The 18,852-nt window shown below is 38.5% G+C and overlaps 1 protein-coding gene across 27 annotated transcripts in view; it reads right to left on the reverse strand.

The window, feature by feature from the left end:
• The window catches only part of EIF4G3 (eukaryotic translation initiation factor 4 gamma 3), a 352,454-nt gene that overhangs the window by 138,152 nt on the left and 195,450 nt on the right, over positions 1 to 18,852 (reverse strand). For all 27 annotated transcript variants that reach the window (XM_030805828.1, XM_030805829.1, XM_030805822.1 and 24 more), the window contains one exon: positions 17,097 to 17,219. In XM_030805828.1, coding sequence (XP_030661688.1) covers positions 17,097 to 17,219 — 123 coding nt within the window. The remainder of the gene's footprint in view (positions 1 to 17,096; positions 17,220 to 18,852) is intronic.

An 18,852-nucleotide genomic window follows, 5' to 3' on the forward strand; every position in this document is an offset into this window, starting at 1 on the left:
TTACAGGTGTGCGCCACCACACCCAAACTAATTTTTTATATTTTAGTAGAGACAGGGTTTCACCATGTTAGCCAGGGTGGTCTTGATCTCCTGACCTTGTGATCCACCTGCCTTGGCATCCCAAAGTGCTGGGATTACAGGTGTAAGCCACCACGCCCGGCCAGAATTCAATACTTTAATCTTGTTCAGAATTAGTTTTAATTTAGGATAATCTTCTCAAATTGTAGTTTAACCTCCAATTTCATCTCTTCTCTCCTAAAGAAGCAACTCAACCAGGCCAGGTGCTGTGGCTCATGCCTGTAATCCCAGCACTCTGGGAGGCCAAGGCAGACAGATCACCGGAAGTCAGGAGTTCGAGACCAGCCTGGCCAACATGATGGAACCCCATCTCTACCAAAAATACAAAAATTAGCCAGGAGTGGTGGCAGATGCCTGTAATTCCAGCTACTCGGGAGGCTGAGGCAGGAGAATTGCTTGAACCCAGGAGGTGGAGGTTGCAGTGAGCCGAGGTCGTACCACTGCACTCCAGCCTAGGCAACAAGAGCAACGCTCCGTCTCAAAAACAAACAGTCTATTACAAAGGAGTTCCTTATCTTCCCAAAGCGCAAATAATCATGAACTATTTTACTAATCAATAAGTCAGAAAAATCAGGAAACATACCAAGTACTGTGACACAAAACATCACATCCAATGCTGTATGCATTTTGATACAAATAAAGAAATTAAGCTAGATGGTTAAGAATATATTTAAGGAATTTCAAAGCCACTGCATTTTAGTCACATTCGCTATTGGTGGGAATGAAAACTTATAAAATCATTCTGGAAAGGCAATCACTACCAAAATATAAAATAACTCAATAAAGATGCTAAGGAAGTCAGAGTTAAAAGGTCAGGGTCATTTAGCAGCTCTTTAGACACTGTTGCAACAGCTCATAAATTATGTAAATGGTAAACTCCCCTGTCAAATTTTTCAAAATCAAGGTTCTGATTGGTACAAGGAAAAAAATAAAGTGTTTCTCACTTGTAAACTAGTGTGAAAAGCGTTTAAGGGAGGGCAAGATATTAGATTCCTGACAGTGTTTGAGAAAAATTCTTTATAAATTCTCTTTTAGAACCTACTCAAAGATTTATATACTAAATTTAAAGTACTGACCTCAAGAGATCATGGTAAGCTTAGGCCCACATACTGGAGGAATTCGTTTTTTAAAAACATAATGTTTACCTATTAAGTAAACCGGCAACAGAATCTAAAATTGTTCTTAAATACTTCTTTGCACAATTTAAAATTCATTTTTCTTTACACAGGCACATTGTTTTGCCCAGAAAGGGGGTCACCTTCTTTTGTCTTCTATTTTAATCACATAAATGACAGAATACTTAAGTACAGAGGTGGTTATAGACAAGGGTCAACAACTATGATCCTGGGGCCATATACCTGATTTTGTACTGCCCACAAGGTAAGTTTCTACAATTTCAAATGTTGGCGGGGTGGTGGGGAAAGCAAGAGACAAACAATATTTCTTGACACATGAAAATTATATAAAATTCAAATTTTGGTGCCCATAAATAACATGTTATTGGAAGAGACACACCCATCCATCTATATATTATCTATAACTGCTTTTGTGCCACAATGGCAGAATTGAAGAGTGCTAAAAAAGACAATATGGCTGCAAAGTCTAAAATATTTACTATCTGGCCCACTACAGAAAATATTCGCTGACCTCTATTATAATTCATTTAGAGAAAGCCAGAGACTTCAAATAGTTACATAAATATAAGCAAACAGTTGATTTACTGTCATCATAAGAATCCCATTCAATGACTTTAAAATAATCCTGTATAAATACCTCATGTATTTAACATACATAAAATCTGTGGATAAACAAGTATAGCCTCCACTGAGAAACACTATGAAGGTTAAGAAGCAAAACAAAGGCCTGGCACGGTGGCTCACGCCTCTAATCCCAGCACTTTGGGAGGCCGAGGCAGGCGGATCATGACGTTAAGAGTTCAAGACCAGCCTGGCCAAGATGGTGAAACCCCAACTCTACTGAAAATACAAAAACTAGCTGGACATGGTGGCAGGCACCTATAATCTCAGCTACTCGGGAGGCTGAGGCAGGAGAATTGCTTGAACTCGGGGGGTGGAGGTTGCAGTGAGCCGAGATCACGCCACTGCATTCCAGCCTGGGCGACAGTCAGACCCCGTCTCAAAAAAAAAAAAAAAAAAAAGAAGCAAAACAATAATATACTTAACGATGCCAGGAAGGAAAAAGTACCAAAACATGCTTCTTTCTTATGTAGGAATTTCTCCCATTCTCTCATTAGAACGGTGTGTGTCAATATGTGCATATTTCCTCCTGATGTTTAACTTGTATAAAACACTATGAATCTACTCATGGCTAAGACAAAATTCCTGGGTTCACAGAGCTTATATTCTATCAAAGGAAACATATGGTATAAACCACAAAATTAACCATTTAATCACTATAGGTATAAATGCTTTACTGGGAAAGTTAAGAGTACAAAGATGACCCATAATCTGGGGTTCTGACTTTGTGACGTGTGTCAGGAAGATATTCTGAGTAAGCAACATTCAGGATGAGTTTCAAAAAATCAATGTGAATGTTGGCATGTAGGAGGAAGAGCAGTTAGATGCATCTCATGCAGAGAGAACACATGTATGAAGACTCTAAAAGGAAGAGTATTCCGTGATCAACTACCTTATGTAAAAGGTAAGAGGGATGCAGAAAGAACAGGGGAATCTGGTGTGAAATTAGGCAGGCAGGAGTCAGGCAGACAGGCCTTACAGGCCAGACCAAGGGTTTTGGTCTTTATCCCCATAGCATGGGAAGCCAGGGCCAGGTTTTAAGCAGCAATATGATATAATCAGATTTGTGTTTTATTTTTTAGGTTTGTTTTTTTTTTTGAGACAGGATCTCACTCTGTCACCTCGGCTGGAGTGCAGTGGCGCAATCACAGCTCAATGCAGCCTCGACCTCTTGAGTTCAAGTGTTCCTCCCACCTCAGCCTCCTAAGCAGCTAGGACCACAGGTGTGTACCAACACGCCCAGCTATTTTTTCTTCTATTTTTTGTAGAGATGGGGTCCCAGTATTTTGCCTGGGCTAGTCTTGAACTTCTGGGCTCAAGTAATCCTCCCGCCTCAGCCTCCTAAAATGCGGAGATTACAGGCATGAACCATAACACCTGGCTAATATTTTATAAAGATCATTCTGACCACTGCGTGGAGAATGAACTACAGCAAGGAAACAGCAGTTACAAGAATGCAATTTTCAAGGTTACTTCAGTAGTCCAAGGGAAATAATTTTGGTGGTAATAATTGGGGGCAGTGACTGAATTTTACTTAAATGTAGAGGGTAAACTGACTGGGCTTGATTAGGTAACTGACGAGACACGGTAGAGAGGGTATCTATGAGGAGAGAGGGGTAAAAAGAAAAACATTAGGTTTCTGGTTTCTGAGATAGGGGCCAGTCTGAGAAAGGGAACACTGGAGGAGACATAAGGTTTGGAAGTCATGGGTTCGGTTAGAGGAAAACCATGAACTTCAGTTTTGAAGCTGTAGTGCTTGTGAAATAACTGAGTACAGAGATCAAGTCAAAAATTGGGTATCTAACCTGAAGCTCTGAAGTGTTCTCATAATATAATAATATATGACATGCCATAACAAGCACCTCCTTTAATACAAAGGCAATAAAAAAAAACAATAAATAATGACCATAGCAATAATATAATGGTAACAATAATTCCACTGAATTCTAATGCAGGAATTACAGGATGTAAGGACTACAATAGGCATCAACCACATAGATCAGTTCTTTCTATACTAATTCTTTCTACACTAATATGGTTTGACTGTGTCCCCACCCAAATCTCATCTTGTAGTTCCCATAATCCCCATACACACCTCAAATATTCTATGAATATGGACTTTTGTATGTTTCTGTATGGATAGTCAATGGTGAAGAGACACTAGATAGTATTTTGTGGGGAAACGGTGTGATATGATTTATGTTTTAAAAAGATCACTCACTTGGGCTGCTGTGTACAGAATCAACAGAGCAAGACAGAAGCGGAGAGATGAGTAAGAAAGTTCCTGTCTAGGGAGAGCAAAGTGGCTTAGGCTACAATAACAGCAGTGAAGGTGGTGGGAATGAGTCAAATGGGACTTGCTGATGTAATGACTGTGGAGAGTGAAATTAAGAGGATTTAAAGGCGACTCCTAGGCTTAGAACCTCAGCAACTTAGGTAGACTACAGTATAATTTACAAAAAAAAAAAAAAAAAAAAAACAAGGAGAGCACATCAAACACCTGTTGAAATAGTTTATTTTATTCAATTTTTTTTGAGACAGGGTCTCGCTCTGCCACTCAGGCTGAAGTGCAGTAGCATGACCACAGCTCACTGTAGCCTCAAACTCCCAGGCTCAAGCGATCCTCTTGCCTCAGAGACAGGGTATCGATATGTTGCCAGGGCATCGATATGTTGCCAGGGCTGGTGTTGAACTCCTGGGCTCAAGCAATCCCTCCAGCTTGGCCTCCCAAAGTACTGGGATTACAGGCATGAGCCACCGCACCTAGCCCTGAAATAGTTTATAACGAAGGGGTCACAAACTCAAATCCCTTCAGAAACCTTAATATGTGATGCAAAAGGGAGTAAATAATAAAGAACAATGTAACAAACTAGAGGGTGTATGCTTGGGCTAACAGCATTCAGATTGATGAAATATTGTTTTTTCTTTAAACACTGACCTGACAAGACAATACACATCTGCAAGAGAGAACATCCTTGAAAGCAATGAAAGGTTGCCAAGGTCAGAAATGATGAGAGGAAACCCAGACACTCAAAATGAAAGCTTGAAGGCAGACTTAAGAGCGCTTAAGAAAATGATTTTTAAAGTTCTTGGGGGCAAAAGGAACCCTCAAAACTATACAGATACATGGAAATTAAATAATCTGTTTCTACACGGTATCTGGGTTAATAATGAAATCAAGATGGAAAAATTATCTGAATCAAATGATAATAATGACACAAGTTATCAAAACCTCTGGAGCACAGCAAAAGAAGTGCCAAGAGCAAAGTTTACAGCACTAAATGCCTACATCAAAAAGTCTGAAAGAGCGCAAACTGACAACCTAATGTCATACCTCAAGGAATTAGAAGAACAAGCACAAGCACAAACTAAACAAGACTCTGTCTCAAAAAAAAAAAAAGAAATAACAAAAATTACAGCAAAACTAAATGAAATTCAAACAAACAAACAAAAAAAGCATTACAAAAGATCAATGAAACAAAACATTGGTTATTTGAAAAAATAGACTATTCACTAGAATAACCAAGAAAAGAGAGAAGATCCAAATAAGCTCAATTAGAAATGAAACTGGAGACATTACAACAGACACCAGAGAAATAAAAAACATCACTAGAGACTACTATGAACAACTTTATGCATACAAACCATAAAATCTAAAGGAAATGGATAAATTCCTGGAAACATACCACCCTCCTACATTAAATCAGGAGGAAAGAGAAACCCTGAACAGACCAATGACAAGCAGCAAGATTGAATCAGTAATTTTAAAATTTCCAACACACAAAAAAAGCCTGGGACCAGATGGATTCATGGCTAAATTCTACCAGACATTCAAAGAAGAACTGGTACCAATCCTACTGAAACTATTCCAAGTGACTGAGAAAGCGCGAGTCCTCCCTAAATCATTCTATGAAGCCAGTATCACCCTGATACCTAAACCAGGAAAAAACATACAAAAAAAGAAAACTACAGACCAATTTCCATGAACACAGATGTAAAAACTGTCAACAAAATACTAGCTAACCAAACGCAACAGCACATCAAAAAGATAATTTATCATGATCAAGTGGGTTTTACTTCAAGGATGCAGAGATGGTTTAACATATGTAAGTCAATAAATGTGGTACATCCCATAAAAAGAATTATAAACAAAAACCATATGACCATCTCAATAGATGCTGAAAAAGCATTCAACAAAATCCAGCATCTCTTTATGATAAATCCTCAACCAAGTAGGCATAAAAGGGACTTACCTCAAAATAGTAAAATTCATATATGACAAACCCACAGCCAATATCATACTGAATGGGAAAAAGTTGAAAGTATTCTCCCTGACAACAGGAACAAGACAAGGATGCCTACTTTCACCACCTCTATTCAACACAGTTTTGGAAGTCCTAGCTAAAGCAATTAGGTAAGAGAAAGAAATAAAGGGCATCCAAATTGGAAAAGAGGAAGTCAAACTATCACTGTTTGCAGATGATATAACTGTATACCTAGAAAACCCTAGAGACTCCTCCAAAAGACTCCTAGATTTGATAAATGAGTTCAGTAAAGCCTCAGGTTACAGAATCAATGTACACAAATCAGTAGCACTGCTATACACCAACAATGACCAAGCTGAGAATTAAATCAAGAATTCAATACCTTTTACCACAGCTGCAAAAATAAAATGAAATACCTAGGAATATACTTAATTAACCAAGGAAGTGAAAGATCTCTACAAGGAGAAATACAAAACGCTGCTGAAAGAAATCACAGATGACACAAACAAACGGAAATGCATCCCATAATCACAGACTGGAAGAATCAATGTTGTGAAAATGGCCATACTACTAAAAGCAATCTACAGATTCAACGCAATTCTCATCAAAACACCAACATGTTTCACAGAATCAGAAAAAAAAAATCCTAAAATTCATATGGAACCAAAAAGGGGCCCAAGTAGCCAAAGCAATCCTAGGCAAAAAGGAGAAATCTGGGGGCATCACAATTACTTCAAATCATACAAGGTTATAGTTAACAAAACAGCGTGGTACCGGTATAAAAGTAGGCACATAACTAATGGAACAGAATACAGAACCCAGAAATAAAACCAAGAAAGTACAGCCAACTGATCTTCAACAAAGCATACAAAAACATAAATTGACAAATAGACACCCTATTTAACAAATGGTGCTGGAAAAACTGGCAAACCTCATGTAAAAGAATGAAACGATCCCTATTTCTCACCTTATACAAAAATCAACTCAAAATAGATCAAAGACTTAAATATAAGACCCGAAACTGTAAAAATTCTAGAAGATAACATTGGAAAAACTCTTCTAGACATCAGCCCAGGCAAATAATTCATGACTAAGACCCCAAAGCAAATGCAACAAAAACGCAAATAAATAAATAGAACCTAATTAAACTAAAAACCTTTTGCACAGCAAAAGAAACAACAGAGTAAAAAGACAACCCATAGAGATGCAAACTACACATCTGATGAGGGAAATCTACAAGGAACTCAAACAAATCAGCAATAATAATAATAATAATAATCCCATCAAAAAGTGGGCAAAGGACATGAATAGACATTTCTCAAAAGAAGATACATAAATTGGCCTACAAACAACAGGAAAGCATGCTTAACATCACTAATGATCAAGGAAATGCAAATTAAAACCACAAAGCGATACCATCTTACTGCTGCAAGAATGGCCATTATTAAAAAGTCAAAAAACAACAGATGCTGGCATGGATACAGGGAAAAGGGAATGCTTATACACTGCTGGTGGGAATGTAAAAATGGTGGGAATGCATAACCTCTACGGAAAACAGTACAAAGATTCCTCAAAGAGCTAAAAGTAGATCTACCATTTGATCCAGCAACCCCACTACTGGGTATCTACACAAAGGAAACGAAGTCATTATATGAAAAACAGATTTGCTAAACGTATGTTTATAGCAGTACAATTCACAATTGCAAAGATGTGGAACTAACCTAAGTGCATTTTGATATGTAAGTGTATATATCAAAAATAAATTCTGGCTGGGCACGGTGGCTCATGCCTGTAATCCCAGCACTTTGGGAGGCTGAAGTGGGCAGATCAACTGAGGTCAGGAGTTCAAAACCAGCCTGGCCAACATGGCAAAACCCTGTCCCTACTAAAAATACAAAAATTAGTCGGGCATGGTGGCAGGCACCTGTAATCCCAGCTACTCAGGAGGCTGAGACAGGAGAATCGCTTGAACCCAGGAGGTGGAGGTTGCAGTGAGCCGAGATCATGTCACTGAACTCTAGCCTGAGCAACAGAGACTCTGTCTCAAAAAAAAAAAAAAAAAAAATATTCAGCTGGTGCAGTGGCTCATAGCAGAAATCTGAGAGGCTGAGGCAGGATTATCGCTTGAATTCAGGAGTTTGAGACCAACCTGGGCAACATAGCGAGACCTCATCTTTACTGAAAATAAAAAACATTAGCCAGGCATGGTGGTATGCGCATGTAGTCCCAGCTACTCAGAAGGCTGAGGGGGAGGTGGGAGGGTTGCTTGAGCCCAGGATGTCAAGGCTGCAGTGAGCTGTGACTGTGTCACAGCATTCCAGCCAGGGCAACAGAGAAGACCCTGTCTCAAAAAAATAAATAAAACAGAAAATTTAACAATTCCATATGACAGAAGGCACGATTAACAAAGCTAAAACACAATCATCACACAAGAAAAAAATTTTAACATATGTCAAAGGATTTATTTAACATGTAAAGCCCTCTTATAAATCTGTCAGACAAAAATCATCACCCAAAAGAAACGTGTACAACGGATAATTCACACACCCACAAATAACTGGCGAACATGAAAAACTTCTTAACTTCACAGAATACACAAAAATTAAACAAGATACTGTTTTTTATTCTGTCAGATAAGCCATGAGTAGGAACCTTTGATGGTCTGTGTGCAAATTTCTTAAAAATAATTTTTATTGGCCAGGTGTGGTGGCTCACACCTGTAATCTCAGCACTTTGGGAGGCCGAGGTGGGCAGATCATGAGGTCAGGAGATCAAGACCATCCTGGCCAACATGGTGAAACCCCGTCTCTACTAAAAATACAAAAATTAGCTGGGCATGGTGGTGCATGCCTGTAATCCCAGCTACTCGGGAGGCTGAGGCAGGAGAATCGCTTGAACCAGGGAGGCAGAGGTTGCAGTGAGCCAAGATTGCACAACTGCACTCCAGCCTGGTGACAGAGCAAGACTCTGTCTCAAAAATAATAATTTTTATTACTGCATAACAGATGTACACAGTTTCAGTGTACACATAAAAATTTAACACATTCATATAATTCAAAGATAAATATTTGTCTTTATGCTAGGAGCATTTGAATTCTTCTCTTCTAGCTATTTCAAAATGTACAATGGATTATTGTAAACTATAGTCACCCTACTGATCTACCAAACACTAGGTCTTATTTCCTCTATCAAACGATATAGTGCATACAAATTCATTTTAAACTATGAAACAGCATAACAAAGCAAGGATCTCTGCTCATCATGATGAACAGACAATAGGACACTTTTCAAATGTCCCATTTAAAAACTTTTGAGAGAATCCACCCCAGTTTAGATACCTATTTAAAGTCTACAAGGCTTTACATATTATTGAAAAGAACCATATAAGTCAAGGGAGGTTACTAATGATAAGTTATTTCATTAAAGATAAAGAACAATATAATTTAATTTAGTAACCACCATTTTTATTGTAGTCACCACTAAAACAAAACCATACCCGTATGCTTTAAGGTACAGAATGCTATTAATTTATCAGTGCCTATGACTGAGATGACAAAATGAAATTTTAAAAGATTGGATTTGTTTACATTATACTAGGTATCACCTTCAAATTCTTCATGCAGGAATGTAACTATTTACTGCACATATCAACGTGTAACATGAATATCATAACCGAAGCTATAGACCCAATTCTAGGAAACTATTACTACTAAACCATGAAATGAACTACAGTTGGCCCTTGAATAATTCAGGAGCTAGAGGAACTGACCCCACACTGTTGAAAATCTGTGTATAACTTTTGTAAAACTTAACTGGTAACAGCCTACTGTTGACTGAAAGCCTTACCGATAAAACATATTTTTTTCTCAGTATGTATGTTTTATATATTATATACTATATTCTTACAGTAATGTAAGCTAGAAGAAAATGTGTTTAAGAAAACCATCAGGAAGAGAAAATACATTTCCAATACTATACTATACTGTATTTATCAATATCATAAGTTTACATCATCCGTTTATAAAATAAATCATCTGTCTAAAATGGTGGTCAACCACAGCTGCAGATCTCAATCTATCGTAGATATCAAGCAATTCAACTTTTTCTTGTAATGTTAGCACTTTTCTCTGCTTCTTGGAAGTACTGCCAGCATCACTGGTGGCACTCTGTATGGGTTCCATGGTGTTATTCAAGGTTTATGGCAATGCACTAAACACGATGAAAAAATATGCAACAACAAAGAGAGATTACTTTTTACTATGAGGCACAATTTATAGGAGAGATGAACTGCTCATCTGGAGATGATTAGTGTCACAGGGTATTTTAAGCAGATACTCTCAACACTTGAGCTTACTAAAATAGCAACAGGAGGTGGCTATAAAATTACATTAGTACAGTATGTACTACAGTTAATTTTATGAAGTTAGGATGTAATATTGCCTCTTTTAGTTTTTTTTTTTTCTGAGAGACAAGGTCTTGCTATGCTGCCCAGGCTGGTCTCATACTCCTGGGCTGAAGCAACCCTTCCACCTCAGTTTTCCAAAGTGCTGGGATTACAGGCGTGCACCACCATGTCCAGATTGCATATTTATGTCTATTGACACTTCTCTCAACTGCGAATGGCATCATATATGGTCTGTATTTGTGTACCTAAGTTTTGATCAATTTTAACTTTTATAATAGATTTGTATATATTTTATGGCACTAAATGAAAACACAGACTAGTATCTACATATATTTTATGTATTCATGACATACCTAAATTTTTCTTTTTTTAATAATTTTAGGCAGTATGTCATCTGGGAGTTTTCAAGTTATCACAATGCCCAAAAAATTTTCCAATATATTTACTGAAAAAAATTATCATATAAATGAACCCATTTTGTTCAAGGGTCAACTGTAATTAATAAATGGTCATGGAATTTAAGGTTTGCAGGTATCAACTTCATAAGCAGCTCAACAAAAGACTGAATAATAACCTGCTGACTTTAGTAATTTTCCCAAATGGTAGGAGAGATTGTATCTTTCCTAAGATATGCTATCAATCCATAATTTCCTACCCCAAAGCCCCATAGCATAGGACTCTTTCCCATGTTACAACGGTGTTTCATTACAATAATAATTCTAGAAGCAAGGGGGGAAAAAGAGTATATCAAGGAAGAAGGGTACGTAATTCATTTTTAAAAATTAAGTGATCTTCAGCCGGGCATGGTGGCTCATGCTTGTAATCTCAGAGCTTTGGGAGGCTGAGGCGAGCAGATCACTTGAGGTCAGGTGTTCGAGACCAGCCTGGGTCAAACACGATGAAACCCCGTTTCTACTAAAAATACAAAAATTAGCTGGCGTGGTGGCACACGCCTGTAATTCCAGCTACTCGGGAGGCAAAGGTTGCAGTGAGCCAAGATTGTGCCACTGCACTTGCACTCTAGCCTGGGTGACAGTGAGTGAGACTCCATCTCAAATATAAAAAAAAAAAAAAATTAAGTGATTTTTGATCCACCACTCATCCTATTTGGAAGTAGACAATCTTGACATGGCATCATGTATTTATTTTTACCCTACAGGGTTTCAATGAAGACTATTAGGCATAATAGCTAGCATATTTCTAAATACAGAGATATTCCTTATGCCTTATTGTCATCATCAGGAGTTGTGATTTGATACTGAGCGAGTAACAAAATTCTTCCTTCTTTCCCACTTTAATAGGTCAGAACTAAAAGGGAACTCTCAGATTATTTCATACAATTCCTCATTTTACAGACAAAAAAATAGGGGTTTTAAGAACTTAATGTTCTGACCCAAGGTAATAAATCTAAGTAACACAGTGAAAACCAGCAGCAAGTGTTCTAGTGCGCCATGATATCCAGCCATGCACCTCCATCTATGCACTGTGATCCTCTGTACGGGAACATGTATATACACATATGCATATTTCCTAAATATGTGAGATATAAAATCTCTACTAGTTAACCCATAGAAAATTTTAAGACTTATGAAGAACAGTTTCAAATTCTGTCTACTTCTCATTAGGGTAAAAACAGCAGCAGCAAAAATTTGTTTCTCCTCTCCAATCTCCTCACAGAAACCCAATGCAGTTTCCCTCAATTAACTCATAGCTTGTGTCACAAATTTAATATAATTGCTCCCTCAGCATCCACTTTTTGGCCTGGCATATGTTTTTGAAACCCCTTCACCTTTGGCCTAGTTCAAATATTTCCTTCCTGTGTAGTTGCTTGTGAAAGAGGCCGTTTGTTCTTCATCTCACTGACCAACATATCCCATAGCTGCTGACCATGACAAAACTAATGGTTAACACCAGAGTCATGTAAGTAAGTTCACCCTTTGAAAGTGTTTTCCTCAAACTAGCAAATCCATAACTCCAGTGGGGAAGCCTAAGGGAGGACATGGACCTTAATAAAGGACAGTCCCACAAGTCTTCTTTCTCTCTCCACCTGCTGGGTGAGTTCCCTGCTGTCTTCAGAGCTCCCCTATCAGCCTCCCATCAGCACTGCTAACCTCTCTGGGATTAGGAAGTAGTACATTTTTTTCTGTTACATGCATTTTGGTTTCACTTCCTCATTATGTCTCACCTGACAAACACACCCAAACGTAACTTTTCCCTGGTCAGGGCTCTCTTAGAGAGTGGCTATCCTGGTTTATGGCCACTCTTGACAGAGAGACCTCAAGACCAAATTAGATAAAAATCACAACGGCTTGACCGCTTGCCAAAAGCAAACTCATTATATCCTGCTCTTTAAACTTCTCCACGTATACTCAATATTATGTTTCACTACAAAAGAGGTATTTTTAAACATGAAGAGGCATCCCTGACTCACTCTCTCCCTTACATCTGGAGAAAACTTGCATCCCCATTTACATGTGCAGTACTGATTACGCCTGCTGTGCTGGCATTAACAATAGCATCGCCATTCATTTCCACAATCACCCCAATTTAGATGGTAAATTATCATCTAAAAGGTCATCCTTTTTAGAGTCCTTATCTAGTTAGTAACTAATTGCTAAACATTTCTCCAACTGGCTTCCTCTCCAACGAATTTCTCACCTGAAATATGATAATAATAGCCTCCCTTCATCTAATCTCCCACTTTTGCACATGCTGTTCCTCTGCCTCAATACCCCTTTCCCTTTCATTTTGTGAATACCCATGAAAGTTAGATCAAATGGCATCTCTGTGGTAAAGCCTTCCCACATTCTTCCAGTCATTCTCTGTGCCTCCTGAAATAATAATAGTTGTAATATTAATAAGATATTTGCTGAATATTCATTGCGCACCAGGCACTGAATTTAAACAATTTTTAAGTATTTTGTCTCATTTAATCCTCTCTGTGTGATAGGTTTTACTTTTTAAATGTAGAAAGTAATGCCCTGGAATAAAGTAATTGGGCTAAAGTCACAAAGCTAAGCAGTGAAACTGACACATGAAACCCAGTTATGTCTGATTCCAAGTCAAAGTTTTAAACCTCTTCCCTGTTCTATTTTACATGTACCACGATCATTAACGGGTCTCTGATATCTGTGCTACAATTCTGCCCCACTTGGTCACCTCTGCACCAGTCAGATCTTAGTAACAGGTCTTCTGTTTCCCTTTACAGAGACTGGGACTTCCCTCGGTGATAGGGAAAGGCTTGGCTATCCACAGCATAAGCAATTATGTCTAACTCAAAGCAGGTACTTTAAGGCCAGTACTACAGTATTTACTGTTGAATCCTAAATTCTGACGCCGAGGACTGTCTCATCTGTAGTCTTCTAACCAGACGTGATTCTGTATTTATCCAGACTGATGTCAAAATGAAAACTAGTAAAACTGAAGTTAAATCTAATGAGTTTTCTTTGGCTGGCAGAGTGCTATTTTGTTAAGGAAATTAGTTGCCAATATTTATAACTTGCAGCTTTTTTACACATAACAAGATTTCTAGCTTCTTTTGAAACAATGGGTCAACATTTTTTTTTTTTTTTTTTTTTTGAGACAGAGTCTCTCTCTGTTGCCCAGGTTGGAGTGCAGTGGTGCTCTCGGCTCACTGCAACCTCTGCCTCCTGGGTTCAAGCGATTCTCCTGCCTCAGCCTCCTGAGTAGCTGGGATTACAGGTGCCTGCCACCGCCCCTGGCTAGTTTTTTTGTATTTTCAGCAGAGACAAGGTTTCACCATGTTGGCTAGGGTGGTTTCGAACTTCTGACCTCAAGTGATCTGCCCGCCTCGGCCTCCCAAAACGCTAGGATTACAGGTGTGAGCCACTGCATCCTTTCTATGATGCTCCAGAAAATGAGGTCAAATGTCAGTTGCCATCATTATGCTTGTGCTGCTGTTTTTCTTAAGAGGAAAATAAAATATCTCTAGTACACATGTCTCTGTTAAAAAGCTATTTGTTCATTCCATGAATTTCATGCATTTGGATTTAAAAGCATGAAATTCACCTAATAAACTTATGCTTTATAACTGATGTTACACTTCTCAAAAAGAACTACCAACATTACAACTATTGATTGATGGCCTTCATCTGCTGAAAGTGTAGATTCAATGTGCTTTATGATTATAGAGAAATATACACTCATATTCAGAACCACAGTCTCTGGGGAAAGACAGAGAACAAAAAGATGTCTGTAGCTAAACACAGAGGGATACCAGAAGAGGGTGGGAACCAAGCTTGGAAGGTTAAAGAAAACCAATCACACCCCACAGGGAATTTAGGTGCAAAAAGACACATACATGTCCAAATTGAGAATTTAAACAGAAATCAACAAAGGATTGTCTATCCTTTATCTGGCTTGACAGTATTAACATTTTAATGTTTGAAAATACAGACTAAAATTTGACTGCACTGATCAACTAATCCTAAAGTTTTGCTATAGTGTACCCCCACCTAACAGAGCACATATATAGATTACTTCAATTTGAAAATTTTGCTTATCCCACGCTCACTTCCAGGGAAGAGACTAAATATAAGACCTGCTTAATCATTCCAAAATTGGAATGTTCCTAGGGGAATAATGAGGAATGATGAAGAATTATTAACATGACCTTACAACACACATGTCCAGATGGACATATATACTCATCTGGATAATAAAAGGCTGAGATAAATGTTAGCCAGATACCATCATTTCCAAGAGAAAACACATCATTACAACAAAGGACAAAAATTAAGTCTTTCTCAAATTCACAGATTTCCAAGGGGCTCTAAACTCAGCCAGCTGTTTGTGATTTTGATATTTAAGAACATTTTTATGAACTTTTTATTTTTGTCTGTACTACTAAAATTAAGTCAATAGTCTATCATGCTGAAATGCTTTCTGTGTGATCATCCGTATCACGTGTTTGTAAACTGGGCTCCAAGGAACCCCTTCACCATCCAGGCATAAAAGAGGAAAGAGAGCAGCCCCCTACTCCTTAATAGCTTTCTTTTTATCTGTTTCTAGACACTAGGCTTTCACTTTAGACAATTTTTTTTAAGGGACAGGATCTTGCTATGTTGCCCAAGCTGGAATCAAGGGATCCTCCTGTTTAGCCTCCCAAATAGCTGGGACTATCGGCATGTGCCTGCACGCACATCGGCATAACTGCACCTGCAACTGGCTTCACTTTAGGTAATTTTTAAGATCTGAAAACCACGTGTCTCTATATCATTTATCAAAATGTAAAGTGACATAGGAGGAATGAAATACAAATCTCTGTTTTTTTTTTGTTGTTGTTGTTGTTTTTTTAAGACAGAGTCTCTCTCTATTGCCCAGGCTGGGGAGTACAGTAGCACAATCTCGGCTCACCATAGCCACCACCTTCTGGGTTCAAACGATTCTCCTGCCTCAGCTTCCTGAGTACCTGGGATTACAGGCAAGTGCCGCCACGCCCAGCTAATTTTTGTATTTTTAGTACAGATGGGGTTTCACCAAGTTGGCCAGACTGGTCTCGAACTCCAGACCTCGGGTAATTTGGCCCGCCTCAGCCTCCCGAAGTGGTGGGATTACAGGCGTGAGCCAATGCACCCAGCCTTGAAATACAAATCTTGGCAGATGTGCGGAATTCTAATCTCTATTACAGTTTACTAAACTCCAGTTCCTTCCATAATATCTTGATTCTTAAAAACAAGAAAGTAAAATCTTAGGAGATTATGATAACCACACTCTTCACCAGGAAGAAAAAGGTGCCTAACTGACAATTTATTAATAATTCCACATTCACAGATTCAGCCAACTGTGGATAAAAAATATTTAAGAAAAAAACATTTTTAAATAAAAACATAAATTTTAAAATAATACAGTATGACAACTACTTACACTGTATTAGGTATTATAAGTAATTTAGAGATTATTTTAAAGTATATGGGAGGATGTGCACTGTTTATATGCAAATACTACGCCATTTTACATAATAAACTTGAACAACCACGAATTTTGGTACTGGGGAGGGGGCATCTTTGAACAAATCCCCTGTAGATAACAAGGGATGACTGTAATTAAAGAAGACACTCTGCACTCAAGAAGCTCATTTATGTAGTTCTAAAAGGTAAGAAGTATACCTGTTATACATCCTAATATGCTCTCAATAACACAGGCAATCATCTCAAGCAACACTGTTTGGTAAAAATGTTAAATTCTCAACCTTAATGTTTGCATTAACAAAGGGTGCAGCTCTTAAATCCTAAGGTTCCATGTGAAATGTGAAATACTCATTTAATGATGAGGTTTCTACAAGAATGCAGCTCCTTTTGGTATCATGCAATAGTTTATTAAGAAGAGTGGCAGCACCTCACCTGTGCTCTGATTGTGAAAACAATACATGAATATATTACCAATAAAAATTTTAAAATATTATAATTTGCGAAGAGAAAAAACATGTCTGTTTAAATACCATTTAGATATTCGAGGCTGCGAGACAACTGATGGAAATGAAAAGTACAGAAAGTGGCTATAGAAGAAAGAAGAGTTCAGTAGAGGTTAGTGAACAAATAGTGCCATCCATTACAGCTCACTCTGTCTTACCTGGGGAGGAGTAGGTGTGGACGTGGGTCTTCCTATGGGTGGAGTAGGATTTCTGCTGCCACCTCCAGACATAATCTCCTCTGTTATGTCTTTACCTCCCTGGTTTGGATCCCGAATTCTTATCTATAAGGTTAAAATGGCATATGTACAGATGAGTGTCTGTGTAGCAAATTTATAGGCATATAAGTGAGTTAAAGGTGCAAACTGGGAAATCTGTCAAATATCAAAAGTGATAATCACCATATTTAACTTTATTTCAATCACAGATCCATCAGATAAATGTAGGCCATTAGCTCTGACATGAACTAATTAGAATAACAAGCTAAAATGAAACCTAGTTGGCTGGATATCTAGGTCAAAAAGGCAAACTATTAATATTTATATTTGTTTTGTAAGAACCTGTCGGACTGATTTTATTTACCATATTTAACATACAAGTTTCATAAAATACTTTTAATATATGAAAGTTACTGCATAGATAAAAGTTCCCTTTTTTTTTTTTTTTTTTTTGGAGACAGTCTCGCTCTATTACCCAGGCTGGAGTGCAGTGGCGCAATCTCGGCTCACTGCAACCTCCACCACCCAGGTTCAAGTGATTCTCGTGCCTCAGCCTCCTGTGCTAGGATTACAGGTGTGAACCATGGCACCTGGCCTAGAATAAAGTTTTAAATGCTGTAAATGATTCTCTGAAGTTCTTTACCAAAATAAAAAATATAAATACCCTACGAGTTAGGAATAATTTATCCTGAAAACAACCTTATATACATATGTAATAATGCTGACTGCAATCATGCCTTTTCCAGCAAAGACTGGAAAAAGGTTGATCGAGAACAGAATAGCTCAAAAATTATCATATGTTGGCCAGGCGCGGTGGCTCACGCCTGTAATCCCAGCACTTTGGGGGGCTGAGGCGGGCGGATCACAAGGTCAGGAGATCGAGACCAGCCTGGCTAACACGATGAAACTCCATCTCTACTAACAATACAAAAAATTAGCCGGGCATGGTGGCACATGCCTGTAGTCTCAGCTACTCAGGAGGCTGAGGCAGGAGAATCGCTTGAACCTGAGAGGCGGAGGTTGCAGTGAGCCAAGATTGCGCCACTGCACTCCAGCCTGGGCGACAGGGCAAGACTCCATTTCAAAAAAAAAAAAAATTATCTTACGTCCTTACAATTAAATACTTAACAGCCAGTAAAAAGAATGAGGCAGATCTGGCCGGGTGCAGCGGCTCATGCCTGTAATCCCACCACTTTGGGAGGCTGAGGTGGGCGGATGACCTGAGGTCAGGAGTTTGAGAATAGCCTGGCCAACATGGTGAAACCCTGTCTCTACTAAAAATACAAAAATTAGCTGGGTGCGGTGGCAGGCGCCTGTAATCCCAGCTACTCGGGAGGTTGAGGAAGGAGAATCGCTTGAACCCAGGAGGCGGAGGTTGTAGTGAGCCAAGAGCACGCCACTGCACTCCAGTCTGGGGGAAAAGAACGAGACTTTGTCTCAAAAAAAAAAAAAAAAAAAAAAGAATGAGGCAGATCTACATGAACTGACACAGAATAATCATAAAGATGTGCTGGTAGGTGAAAAAATGCAATAAGCACAAAGTGTGTATGGTCTTAATTTTTTTAAAGGCTACCCTATGCTTAAAGATGTCAGTGGAGTTGCTGCTGTAAAGGAGGTGTCTGCGACTAGGCATTCTATTCTGGGAGAGTGCTAAGATACAAAGGACCCGCTGTTGTTTATTACCACCATACTTTAATCA

The sequence above is a fragment of the Nomascus leucogenys genome, chromosome 24, assembly GCF_006542625.1.
Source record: "Nomascus leucogenys isolate Asia chromosome 24, Asia_NLE_v1, whole genome shotgun sequence".
Taxonomy (NCBI): domain Eukaryota; kingdom Metazoa; phylum Chordata; class Mammalia; order Primates; family Hylobatidae; genus Nomascus; species Nomascus leucogenys.